The 12,308-nt window shown below is 39.4% G+C and overlaps 1 protein-coding gene across 13 annotated transcripts in view; it reads right to left on the minus strand.

Annotated features, from left to right (window-relative positions):
- Positions 1-12,308, minus strand: part of PTPRM (protein tyrosine phosphatase receptor type M) — a 777,671-nt gene that overhangs the window by 138,970 nt on the left and 626,393 nt on the right. For 5 of the 13 annotated variants that reach the window (XM_059409217.1, XM_059409222.1, XM_059409220.1 and 2 more), the window contains 3 exons: positions 5,177-5,328; positions 1,524-1,598; positions 1,268-1,294 (listed from right to left, as the gene is read on the minus strand). In XM_059409217.1, the coding sequence (XP_059265200.1) occupies positions 1,268-1,294; positions 1,524-1,598; positions 5,177-5,328 (254 nt within the window). Of the gene's footprint in view, positions 1-1,267; positions 1,295-1,523; positions 1,599-4,948; positions 5,045-5,176; positions 5,329-12,308 lie in introns of all 13 variants that reach the window. The other 8 variants (XM_059409213.1, XM_059409212.1, XM_059409216.1 and 5 more) reach the window with 3 other exon arrangements.

A 12,308-nucleotide genomic window follows, 5' to 3' on the forward strand; every position in this document is an offset into this window, starting at 1 on the left:
CTTACTTAGGAAAAATGCAGCCTTTTCCCCATATAGCTGGTATTCAAGGGTGGAAGGAGGGCTTTAGTGAGCTATGTTTGTTAGCCGTCAGAATGATGCCAATTCAAAAATTTGGGTTCATGACCATTTTGACACTTCTGTCCAAGTTTGCATGAAACTCGGGCAATGACCTTGCTCAAGTCCAGAAAACACTACAAGAAAAACATATCACCCTAGTTACAGAAATTGTAACAACTTAGAGAAAAGAGAAGCACAGGGGGAAAAATTATGTTGCAAAGATATCAACCCTTGTAAAGAGGATTAGGAAGCAGAAGTCAAAGAGCTGGGGATGGAACTTTTGCTACTATGAATTGGTATACGCCTTGAAGTGGATTGTGTCGTGCTCCTTCTCGGTAAGGTTAGTAGTAGAAAGAGAACACAGCCGTGATACGCTTGGGTTATTGATGCATCTCAAATGCAACAGCAGCTCATGCTTATTTGGTTATCGGAGTCAGGTAATGCCATTTCTCCAGAATCTTCTTACATTGGGCAAATGGGATTTTTTTCGGCTCCCCGCAGGGAACATTTTATATTTTCAATGCATTCTGCCCCACTGGGTTAACATTTTATTTCATTTCTAGTGACATCTGACACATAATAAACCATGTGATTATAAAGTGCCATCTTGTCACTTTGCTGCTGAGAACACATCAGCTCCTTTGAAATTCCACTGTGTGACAGACACTTTGGAAAGCTGGGGGTGCCTTGAATGGCTCCAAGAAGGGGCAGGGGGCCCAAACTCGGCTGTGATCATTTTTTCTGCATAACATTGGGCATAATTTAGAAAAATGCTATTTTTGAAATTGAAGATTTTAGTGCTTAATGGCAAGTGCAAATAATAAGAAGTGATTTTTATTTTTATGATTGTCACATTACAGAATTCAGCACTTGGAAGTACACAGCGGAGTGATGACATACTGTGTTTTCCCTTGGGATCAAATCTGACTTTAAATTCTGAACATGGAAAGGGAAAATACTAGAGCCAGGCTTATTCATTTGAATCTTTTGGTGTCGTTTCCAACATGCATGAGGCAAACCCTTCTTATCAATGGAGATGGTTGGAGAGTCTTTTTTATTATCTGTGCCCTCCCTCCGAGCCACCCGCCACCCACCTGTCCTGTTTACAATCCCTGCACCATACAGAGCAGAAATCCAGGCTCCTAAAGCGTGGCTACTGACTTTCTAAATTACTCCTGCAATAAACTGTGATAAAGGGAAATGTTCTCACCTAAAATTGCAGTTGGCACAAATGGGTCTGTCATACATCATAAGCAGGTCAATGCAGAGAAAGTAAAAAGAGAAAGAACAGTAAATGATTGATGAAAGGCCCCCCACTTCCCCCGCAGAAAGCCATAGAAAGCATTGGGTTACAACACATCAAACGTATTAAGCTCCTCAAGCATCATGGACACAACGTGAGAGCGTGGATTGGTTCTGATCGCTAAGGGGTTATGAGTGGATGGGACAATGGAAAAATCTGTTACCTGGGTAGTAAGAATTGGGCACCGATGTGCTCAGTGTATTCGTTTTCATTGTAAAGGACGAGGGTGAAGACACAGCTGTAAATGAGAGAAGGACTGGTCAGTAGGGGCAGGGAGGCAGTACCGGAAATACAGCCCTCCGAGGTCACTCAGAAGGACACTGTGCTGGTACAGACTGGACTGAAAAACGCCAGACACTACTGAAGTCTATGTGGTAAATACGCTCATTCCCCACTGTTTCCAGGCAATCACTTGTACTTTAGAGGACAAACACCCTTTTACCACTGAAAAGATTTTCTTACTCTACAAATGAAGAAGAATCCCCATCACCCCTGCTGCCATTTTGAATTGAGAAATTCATTAGTCTTCTCTTTTGACTTCTAGCCTTTGCTGGTAGAATTCTAGTATCAGGCCAGTTTTTTTTCCCCCTAATAATAACTAAGGGTATGAGGAGATGTCTACACATGGTTTTTGGAGAATTTTCTGAATGTCAGTGTTTTCACACTTTGCTAACTTCTCTCTTTCCTCCTATCTTGGGCATTCTGAGAACATTCTACAATGTTCTGACCCGATCTACAAAAATAAAGGTGATGTCTCTCATGCACTGTATTTAAGGTGAAAGCTGAATGCCTACATATTGTTCTATTAGTCTTTTCAGTCTTTTAAAAAAATGCTTATTTTTCTTTGAAATAGTCCTCTGAAAGACTCAGGATTTAACTATTAGACCTTCTCTTCCTCCCTGTAATTGGGAGGGAAAGTCAATCCCATCCAATTAATCTGATTTCTCTGAAAGTGGGTCCTTCCTTTTTTAAAAGTAGTTTGTGAACTGCCTTCAATATCTTAATTGATTAGTGTTGTAAAATCACTTTCATTTCATTAAAGTATAAGGATAAATGGTTTGAATGTGTTCAAGTGTTCAAGTTGGTTAAATGTAAGTCTAAATCTTAACTTTCTGGTGTAGTTATATGATTTATTTGATGCTAAAGTTCTGAAACAAGACACTAATACCCAATTACATCATTTTATTACGGAAAGAAGTACCAAATCCCTGTGGATAGTGTATGTTATCTTTATTCTGCTGACATGTTAATATATTTTAGCTCTCCTAGAGAAGTTCCTCTATGACAGTGTTTATCTGTTTATATTTTTAAAATGTAAAATTAAGAAATGGCAGGCCAAGAACCAGAATGCAAGCTGCCCGTCATTTATAAGATATTTCTCTAAAATAGAGAGTTATCATATTTATAATGCATGTTGATAGTAAACTGCCAGGAAAAAAGAGGATAACTGGTGAAAATAAGAACAAGAAACCTGAGTACTTATAAGATGTGTTAGGGTCAGTGAGAATAACGTCTGTTACCTGCAGACATTTTTATGTCATCAGCAAAAGTGCTTAAAGCAGATACAAAAGAGCTATGTTTTTCACCCTTTAAAATATATTTTAATACTTCTGTATTTAGTATAAAAATGAAACCCATTCCCACTATACATATTTATTTTCTCCCTTTGTATACCATATTAAAAGAAGATGGTACAACTCTCATTTGCTTTGGTAGACAGATTATTCCCCATTCTCATAAATATGCTTGTGCTTATTTTTAAATTATTCAATTTCATTTTTCTCACAGTCTCATTTCTAAAAGCTGCTCACCTCCCAACTCTAAAAGACCTCAGACAGACCCAGACTTGTAATAGGTTCGGGGCTGGAAGCCTTTGGGGTCTAAAGAGCCCCTCTCCTGCACGTTTCCTCCCCCAGTAGCTCATCTCTTATTTTGAGGGTACTAAGAGAGTAACCATGATAAAGTCACTGTCAGGGTCACGCTGATGGTTGGGGATTGGATGGCACCTCGCCATTGCTTACTGAGTGGGAGGAAAATGGAACGCCCACTGCTGTGTTTCTTCCATCATCTTTATTGATGGGAGGCATAAAATAATGGCTTGTGGCAGATGAGCCATGGAAGCTGATGCTGGTTTCTGCAGCAACCTCTCTGCCTGAGCATTTATGGGTTTCCACAGACACTCACTTTGTAAGAAGTAACCGCCAAATTAAATTTCCTGTCCAGAGGCAAATATCCCCTGTTGTTCAGACTTCAAAAGCCTAGAAACTCATCATGTAGGTTTCTACTCTGGGCAGACAGTTCCTAGTAAATGTATGCGTGAGGAATTTCACCATGAAATAGGACATTTGGTACATTAATGGATTATCCTAGAAAGTGAGAACACCTATCTGAGTGGCCCCTTTATAATGACATTGAAGAACTAACCACTACTACCAAGATTCTAGCCCTTTGGTGATAGGCAGGACTCTTCTCTCCCCAGTCCACAACAGTGTATCATAAGTTGCTTTAATTTGGCCATTAAATATGTTATATCTATGATGATACCAAAGGGCAAAGAGCAATGACCCAGAATGAAGAGAGCTACCCTCTCCACTGGGGTAAGAGCCGACAGAGGTGTCTACTAAACTCCTGCTCCACTGGGCCAGGTGTGCATATAGATGAATGAATGTAGTGTCTCTAAGTAGGAAGAGGCAGGCAACCGTAGCCACCATAAATAGAAAACAGTCTTTGGGGAAGCTCTGGGGAGCCCCGCTGAATGCATAAGGACAAAGCGTGGGAGAGACAGACACTGACCACGCAGTGACCAGAGAGAGGGCTGGTAGATGGGGTGCCTGGGAGCTTGCAGCAAAAGAACAGGCCAAGTGGATGGTCCAGACATTCCACACATTGTCTACACTGGTGTCAGTCCTCTCCCCCAGTCCCTAAGACCCAATTTCTGTGCTTCTCAGTCATCATTCCAGACTTTCTGCATTTTTATTAGTGTTGGTGATAGCCGCACATTTGTTCCATCCTTCTGTGGTCCACCATGCTAATTATGTGGCTGGTGGCAGTGGGCGTCTGTGGGTATGGATTTCACACAGTAAAGGAACCTCTGTCCTTGAACCCAGCATGGCGTTGAACCACAGAATCAGGCATCCATGTGGGATTTACTTCTGGTCTCTGAGAAGATCACCAGGGACACCACAATTGCTTGTTTTGTTCTTTACATACTCAATCAAATTGTTAGCATTCTAAAATAATGCCTTGTACCTGAATCACAGGTGGCAGTCTGAGAAGGCATGAGCTGAAGTTTGGTTTACCCACCTGGTGTGAGATGTAAGATTTGTGAAGTGGAAATACAGTTTAACTTATTAATTGCCACTAATACCCCTATAATAAAGGCAGAACCTGTCAGCTAAACAAATAAACAATTAACTTGTTACTGCCATTTAGTGAGCTGTTTCAGAACAGGCTTCCCTGTGTAATTCCACACCTGGCTAGCTCACAAACGGGATCTCAACCACAAAAAAGGATGATGAGAAGCAGGTGCCTTCCTCTTCAAGAAGAGAAAAGCCTTCATGTCAATGCTAAGGCTCCATAGAAACTTACTTGTGGCTTCCTGCGCTCCCTGGTCTGGCCCTATCATCTCTGCCATATCCTCCTCTCCCAAGCAAGCCATGGCACCCACAGAAGTTTTCAGAATTGCTGAAAGGGATGGAGAAACCAATAGGGCGTAAGAATTTTTCAGGGAGTTTTTGTTTTTCAATGCCCCAGTACTATCCAGTATCCTGGAAAACCAGAGCAACGTATTTGAAGCTAAGCCATGCATGCACTTACATCTCCCATTCAAATTGTGTGTGTCCATGAAGGAGAATGCCTCGTCGCAGTTGGTGCCTTGCTCGGCATAGCTCTTGTCCATTGAGTTCACCATCACGGTCATCTCCTGCCGCGTGCTGCTCATCGTCTCCTTCCGCTTCTTGGCCAGTTTCCTTAGGACAAAGAGTTCATTATATAGACAAGCATGAGAATGGAAAATGGGGCCTTGACATGTGTCCTGCGTAATGATCGGGACTATTTTCTGTTGAATTACTCGTATTCATTCCTAACGTCTATTTATGAGCCTTCTCGATGTCAGGTTCTTTGCCAGCTGCAGAGACACAAAGATGAAGAGCATCCACTGTCCATTCTCAAAAACCCACAGTGATATCAGGAACACACAGCCTAAAATATTACTTTCTGCTTCTCCTACTACAAGTTAAATTAAAAGTATAATGCGATCGTAATCTAGTTATTGATAAGCTTCTGGAGTTACTAAATTTTTTCTAAATTATTTTCTACATTCCGTGGCAAAGAGTAGATGCCCTGGGAAATATCTGCCAAACAAAACTGAAAGAATCCAAGGGTGAATCTACGAGGCATATTGTTGAAGTAAGACACAAAAGCAGGCAAGAAGCGAAGAAAGTAGTATCATTGGAGGATGTGCAGAAAGGTTGCTGGCCGTGACGTTCAGCCTGCCCAGGACAAGAGGGGCTCAGACCTCAGGTGCACAGGAGGGCATATTCCTACTTCTCAGGAGCTGTGATGGGGCTTAATTCCACATGACCCCAGATTAGTTTCTCACCTAGGCTGGTCAGAGCAGAAAATAATGGCTGGCTTCCGTGGGAGAGTTTAGCAGAGAGGTAAGTCCCCATGTCCCCTCCCTCCATGGAAGAGAATGCAAAAAGGCCAAGGGAGGTAGAGAGATTACCAATTCTTTTGGAGACAGTTTAACGCTGGCCTCTGAGGCCTGCTCCCTGACCAACCAAAACTCATAATCACAAGTTACAAATACCTGGACAAAGCCATAAAAATATAAGAGACCTGACATACAAATAAGCAGATAAGACAAAATTTTTCAGCTTTTACTACCGGAGGTTGTTTTATGTACCCAGGAAAACCAAGAATAAAATGAGAGATGTGTAAGGAAAAGGTATAAAGTGAGAAGGTTTAAGACTATTGCACCATAATACCAAAGATATAATGTCCCAAAATATTCTAAATTCTGCCCAAGCACTGACAGCATTTACAAAAGAAGATGGCAGCTCTTCTAGTAAATCATCTTGACTCTGATTGACCTAGGACACAGCAGAATTTAAAATGAGCCACATAATCAAAATCACGCCATATTAGGTGATTGCTAATGCAATGTAAGACATTGACAACATTAGACCATATGGATAATCTTTATTGTCATTTCCAAATGCCACATAATCCAAATGCTTTCTTGCCTGTAGTTATAATAATCTTTTAATTTCATACTTTGAAGGCAGTAGGGTTTCATTAATAAGTTGCCCTTTTTATTACTAAAAGTTGTTTAAAAAGATACATTTTAAACAGAAAGATGAAAAACATCTATAACTTCTATGACAGTGCTAAAGTTGTAAAGATTTTTAAAAAGCAACCCAGAGTGGCTTCTTTGGGAGCTAACATTCTTCTCTTGCCAGCATGAAGACCATGATGGTTTTCTCGAAAGCTCCCTTTTTTCCCCTAGCAAGCCATGCTGGTCTGAGCTTGGATGTTCCCCACAGGTGTTCTGGACAGAGGCAGCAACCAGGCTCAGGCTCCACAGCTGCAGTTACAATAACACATTTTCTCTCTACTTCTGAATGTGCCAGCTCGTTGGAAAAGCATCCGTAAGCCAGGTCTCCCCAGGAACACTGAAGTGGAGGACCGAGATAATTAGCTTCATAATTCAGGCAAAAAGTCCCCTTTCTGCTGGAATTTCTTCAATTTGCTTTGGACTGATTTATGCAGATGTCTATCTCCATATTCTCTCTTGTTCTGCCCATGAAGAAGGGCATCGTCAAGTTCACCAGACTTCCCTCTTCGTCTTTTCTTGCTTGTGTTCTAATCTAATCCTCACAGGTTAGAGATGCCAGCAAATGTGCTCCTGGTGTTGGTGGTGGTGGGTGCTGGTGGATGGGGGGGGGCTGTGCACCCATAAAAGCTAAGCTTGTACTGGAAAAGCTCTATCTCCTTTCTGATCCTCTATCTTTGTGAAATAATTTCAGTGATGTCAAGCTACACACTTCATTGCTGATCATCTTTAAGCACAGAAGAAGCCCATTAAGGACCCATGAGAGCCTGCTCAAGTCAGAGGTCCTGGTAGAGATCCACAGCGCTAAGCTTATATCAAGAACATACTCTCTTCATGAAACTTCTTCAAAACCTGGCAATGTCCTCAAACTCCAGCAGATGGATCCCTCATGGAGGTCCCAGACATCGTAAATTTCATGACAAAATAGAAATCCGGGTTTTATGTGGACTCTTTTAAGGGTTGTCAAATAACTCAAATTCAAAAAATTAAAATAGTGTGGTCCCCAAACAGCATGTTTGTGGTACTTCTCCTCTCTATTAATATGACAGCACTTATATACTTAATTGCATTGGAATGGAAGGGAGTGGGAATTAACTTATAGTGCCCAACAGATAGTGAGTGACAGTACTCTACAAGTGTTATCTCATTTAATCCTAGTAATCTTGTAAGAGCCCTTCTTAATTCCTAATCTGCAGATGAGGGAAATGGGCCTCAGAGAAGTAAGGTGACTTGTCCGAATGTTAGAGCTAAGAGGGCACTCCAGATCTCTTGATCCCAAAGACACTCATTCTAGAACAGTGTGTTATGTCTAGTAAAGTTTCAATACATTACGTTTCCTTATAAGTTACTTATAATTACCTCCAGTTTGTATGAATACTCTGACTTCCTGTAACTAAATATTATGCTTTGAAAAAGGAAGAGTAATTTACTAGCACCTAGCCAATTATACAAAGAGATGGTATTCAATATGCTTGTTAATTGAATTAATCATGATCATACCACAGTGTTATTAAGGAGAGTTTTTCTGCAACCTACTTATCAAAAGTAGCTGGCTTAGTTAGGAGGTTTGGAGTCATTGCTTGGGGTTTTCATATACCGCTAAATGCCATAGTCCATAATTACAGAGGATGAAGAACACTGGATTTAGAACTGAGGCGGGAATAACTGGGGATAAATGGAAGTTTTTACTTTTTCTTTTTTCTATTTCCCTTCTAAGCTTTGTGTTTCAAATCTGTATTTTTTTAAATGAAAATTTTAAAAACTGTCAGAAAAACTTGGCAAACATAATGAAATGAAGTGTTGTTCAGGGAAACCCCTAAAGTGAAGGGAATTCTCTTTCCAATCTTATCTAAAGATGCAAGAAAATTTATTTTCCATTTTGATTTTTAACAAATTGTTGCCTAAAGTATTTCAATCTCAAATCTCCAAATCTGGACTGCGTGAGTCTCAAAGAACCTTAATAATAGTGATGATGATAATGATAATAATAAATTCCTAACAATATCTAAAAATGGATCATAAAAATTAAAGAGTAGACTTCTGTTTACTATGCAACATGTAGCCGATATCGAAGAGGTTACTGCCTATGTTCTCTAGGATTTTGATGGATTTCTGTTTCACATTGAGGTCTTTCATCCATTTAGGGTTTATCTTTGGGTATGGTGCAAGAGAATGGTTGAGTTTCATTCTTTTGTATATATCTGTCCAGTTTTCCCAGCTCCATTTATTGAAGAGACTGTCTTTTTAACATTGGATATTTTTTCCTGCTTTGTCAAAGATTAGTTGACCATAGAGATTTCTTTCAAGACACATCTCCAAAGGCAAGGGAAACAAAAGTGAAAAATAAACTTTGGGGACTTCATCAAGATAAAAAGCTTCTGCACTGCAAAGGAAGCAGTCAACAAAACAAAGAGGCAACCCATGGAATGGGAGAAGATACTCGCAAATGACACCATACATAAAGGTCTGGTATCTAAGATCTATAAATAACTTCTCAAACTCAACACCCAAAAAACACATAACCAAGTCAGAAAATGAGCAGAAAACATAAACGGACACTTCTCCAAAGAAGACATATGAATGGCTAACAGACACATGAAAAAATGTTCAACATTATAAGCCATCAGGGAAATTCAAATAAAAACCACACTGAGATACTACTTTATACCAATTAGAATGACAAAAATTGACAAGGCAGGAAACAACAAATGTTGGAGAGGATGTTACACTGTTGGTGGGAATGCAAGTTGGTATAGCCACTTCAGAAAACAGCTTGGAGATTCCTCAAAAAGTTTAAAAAATAGAGCTACCCTATGACTCAGCAATTGCACTACTGGGTATTTACCCCAAAGATACAGATGTAGTGAAAAGAAGAGGCACATGTACCCCAATATTCATAGATGCAATGGCCACAATAGCCAAATTATGGAAGGAGCCTAGATGCCCTTCCACAGATGAATGGATAAAGAAGATGTGGTCCATATATACAATGGAATATTACTCTGCCATCAGAAAGGATGAATACCCACCATTTGCATCAGCACGGATGGAACTGGAGGGAATCATGCTGAGTGAAATAAGTCAAGCACAGAAAGACAATTATCATATAGTTTTACTTATATGTGGAACACAAGGTATAGCATGGAGGACATTGTCAGAAGGAAGGAAAAGATGAAGGGGAAATCAGAGGGAGAGATAAACCATGAGAAACTATGGACTCCAGGAAACAAACTGAGGGTTTCAGAGGTTAGGGGGATGGGGAGGATGGGTTGGCCCAGTGACGGGTATTAAGGAGGGCATGTATTGCATGGAGCACTTGGTATTATATGTAAACAATGAATCATGGAACACTACATCAAAAACTAATAATGTGCTTATGGTGACATAATATAATAAAAATAAAATTTAAAAAATGCAACATGTGAAGAGCTTGGAAGTCATCACTCTGTTCTAACAAGTGAAAAGCTGAACAAACTGAAATTTGGCAACTCTCCTTAGCTTTGTCAGATAATTGAGGTCATTGAGGACATAGGACAAACTGCTGCTGCCAAAAACACGGAGACAAACAGGTGAATACAAAAAATCATGACCCACGAGAGCAGAAGCCCATGAGCAGAAAGCTCTGGGGGAATCAGCACCAGACTAGGAAAGCCTAATCTGTAATTGATGAGGCTTTGGTGGACAAGTCTGAGACTTAAAAACTCTAGAAAAGAGTCTTAAAGGATCCCCACACTTTTGTGAGTTTTATCCCCAAGAACCCTACCAAGTCTTCAAAGTAAATATGGGAGAAAACAAAACAAAACAAAGCAAAACCCTCCAGTTTTCAACATAAGGAGGTGGAAAGAAGCCATTCTGAAATACACCAGAGCAAAGCATTTCTGTGCTTCTTGAATGGGCTGGCCCTCAAGAGGAAGTATTACTAGAGCCTAACTGGTTGGGGTTTTACCAAAGTGTAAGGGATCTAGGGAAAGACTAGCTTCCTACAGCCATCCTGACCCAGTTAGTGGCAGGTTACTGAGAAGCACTGGTGAAGGTCATAGCCCAGGGGCACAAATTCACTAAAAGACTAAGACCTAATCATAGATCTATAGAATGCCTGTCCTTCTCTAATACCTACTATCACATTACCAAAAAACCTATTCATAGCAATTCTTTTTATTCAGTACACCAAGTCTGGATGTCAATCAAAAATTACAAGGCATATTAACAGGCAAAAAAAAAAAAAAAAAAAAAAAAAAAAACCAGAAGAGAGAGAGCAAGCATTGGAATAAGATTTAGATGGCAGGAATTGGAATTATCCGACTGGGAATTTAAAATGACTATGATTAATGTAACAAGGGCTCTAAAGGAAAAAGTAGACAACATGCCAGAACCAATGGATAACATAAGCAAAGATAGGGATTCTAAGTGAAAAAAAAAAATCAAAAGAAATGCTAGAGATCAAAAAAGCTGTTAACAAAAATGAAGAATGCATCTGATGGGCTCATTAGGAGAGTGAACACGGCTGAGGAAAGAATCTCTGAGCTGAAAAATATAACCATAGAAACTTCTAAAACTAAACAGCAAAGGAAAAAAAGACTGAGAAAATAGAGAATACCCCCAAACTGTGGAACTACAGAGTTGTAATATACAAATAGCGAGAAACTAGAACAAGAAGAAGGGGATAGAATCAATATTTGAGGCAGTAGTGATGGAGAATTTTTCCCAAATTATGTCAGACACCAAAACAGATCTGAGCAGCTTAGAGTATACCAGGAAGAATAAACGCCAACAAATATACACCAAGGCATATCACATTCAATCTGAAAAAAGTCAAAGATAGAGAAAAAAAACTTGAAAGAAGCTGTGGGGTGGCAGAGGGGGAACACCTTATTTATAGAAGAGCAAAAATACCCGGCGGTTCCATGGTGTAATGGTGAGCACTCTGGACTCTGAAGAGCAAAAATAAAAATTATATTTGACTTCTCCTCAGAAACCAGGTAAGGAAGAAGATAGTGGAGTGATATATTTGAAATGTTGAGAGAGAGAGAAAAAAATAACCTAGAAATCTGTACCCTGTGAAATTATCTTTTAAAAATGAAGGAAAAACAAAGGTTTTCTCAGATAAAACTGAGGGAATTTATTGTCAGTAGTCTGCCTTGCAAGAATTTTTAAATGGAGTTCTTCAGTAAGAGGGAAAATTATGAAGATCAGAAACTCAGATCAACATAAAAAAAGGAAAACGATGGAGAAGAAATAAAGAAAAGCAAAATAAAAACTTCTATTTTTCTTATTTTTAATTGATCAGTAATAACAGCTTGTTCACTTTAATAATAGCAACAATATAGCTGATAATAGTTTATGTATAAGTAAAATGAGTGACACCAATGATACAAAGGATAGGAGGGAGGAATGAGGAATCCTTTATTATTATAAAGTACTTACACTATCTGTGATGCAGTATAATGTCATGTGAAAGTGGAGTTGGATTAGTTTTAAATGTATATTGCTAACTCTAGGGTAACACTAAAAAGAGTTTTAAAAACTAAGAAAGAAAATAGAAAAATATAAAATGCTCAGTTCAAACTACTAAAGCAGAAAAAGATTGAAAAACAAAAACAGGAACAAAGAAGG

Source organism: Mustela nigripes, chromosome 8 (assembly GCF_022355385.1).
Source record: "Mustela nigripes isolate SB6536 chromosome 8, MUSNIG.SB6536, whole genome shotgun sequence".
NCBI lineage: Eukaryota > Metazoa > Chordata > Mammalia > Carnivora > Mustelidae > Mustela > Mustela nigripes.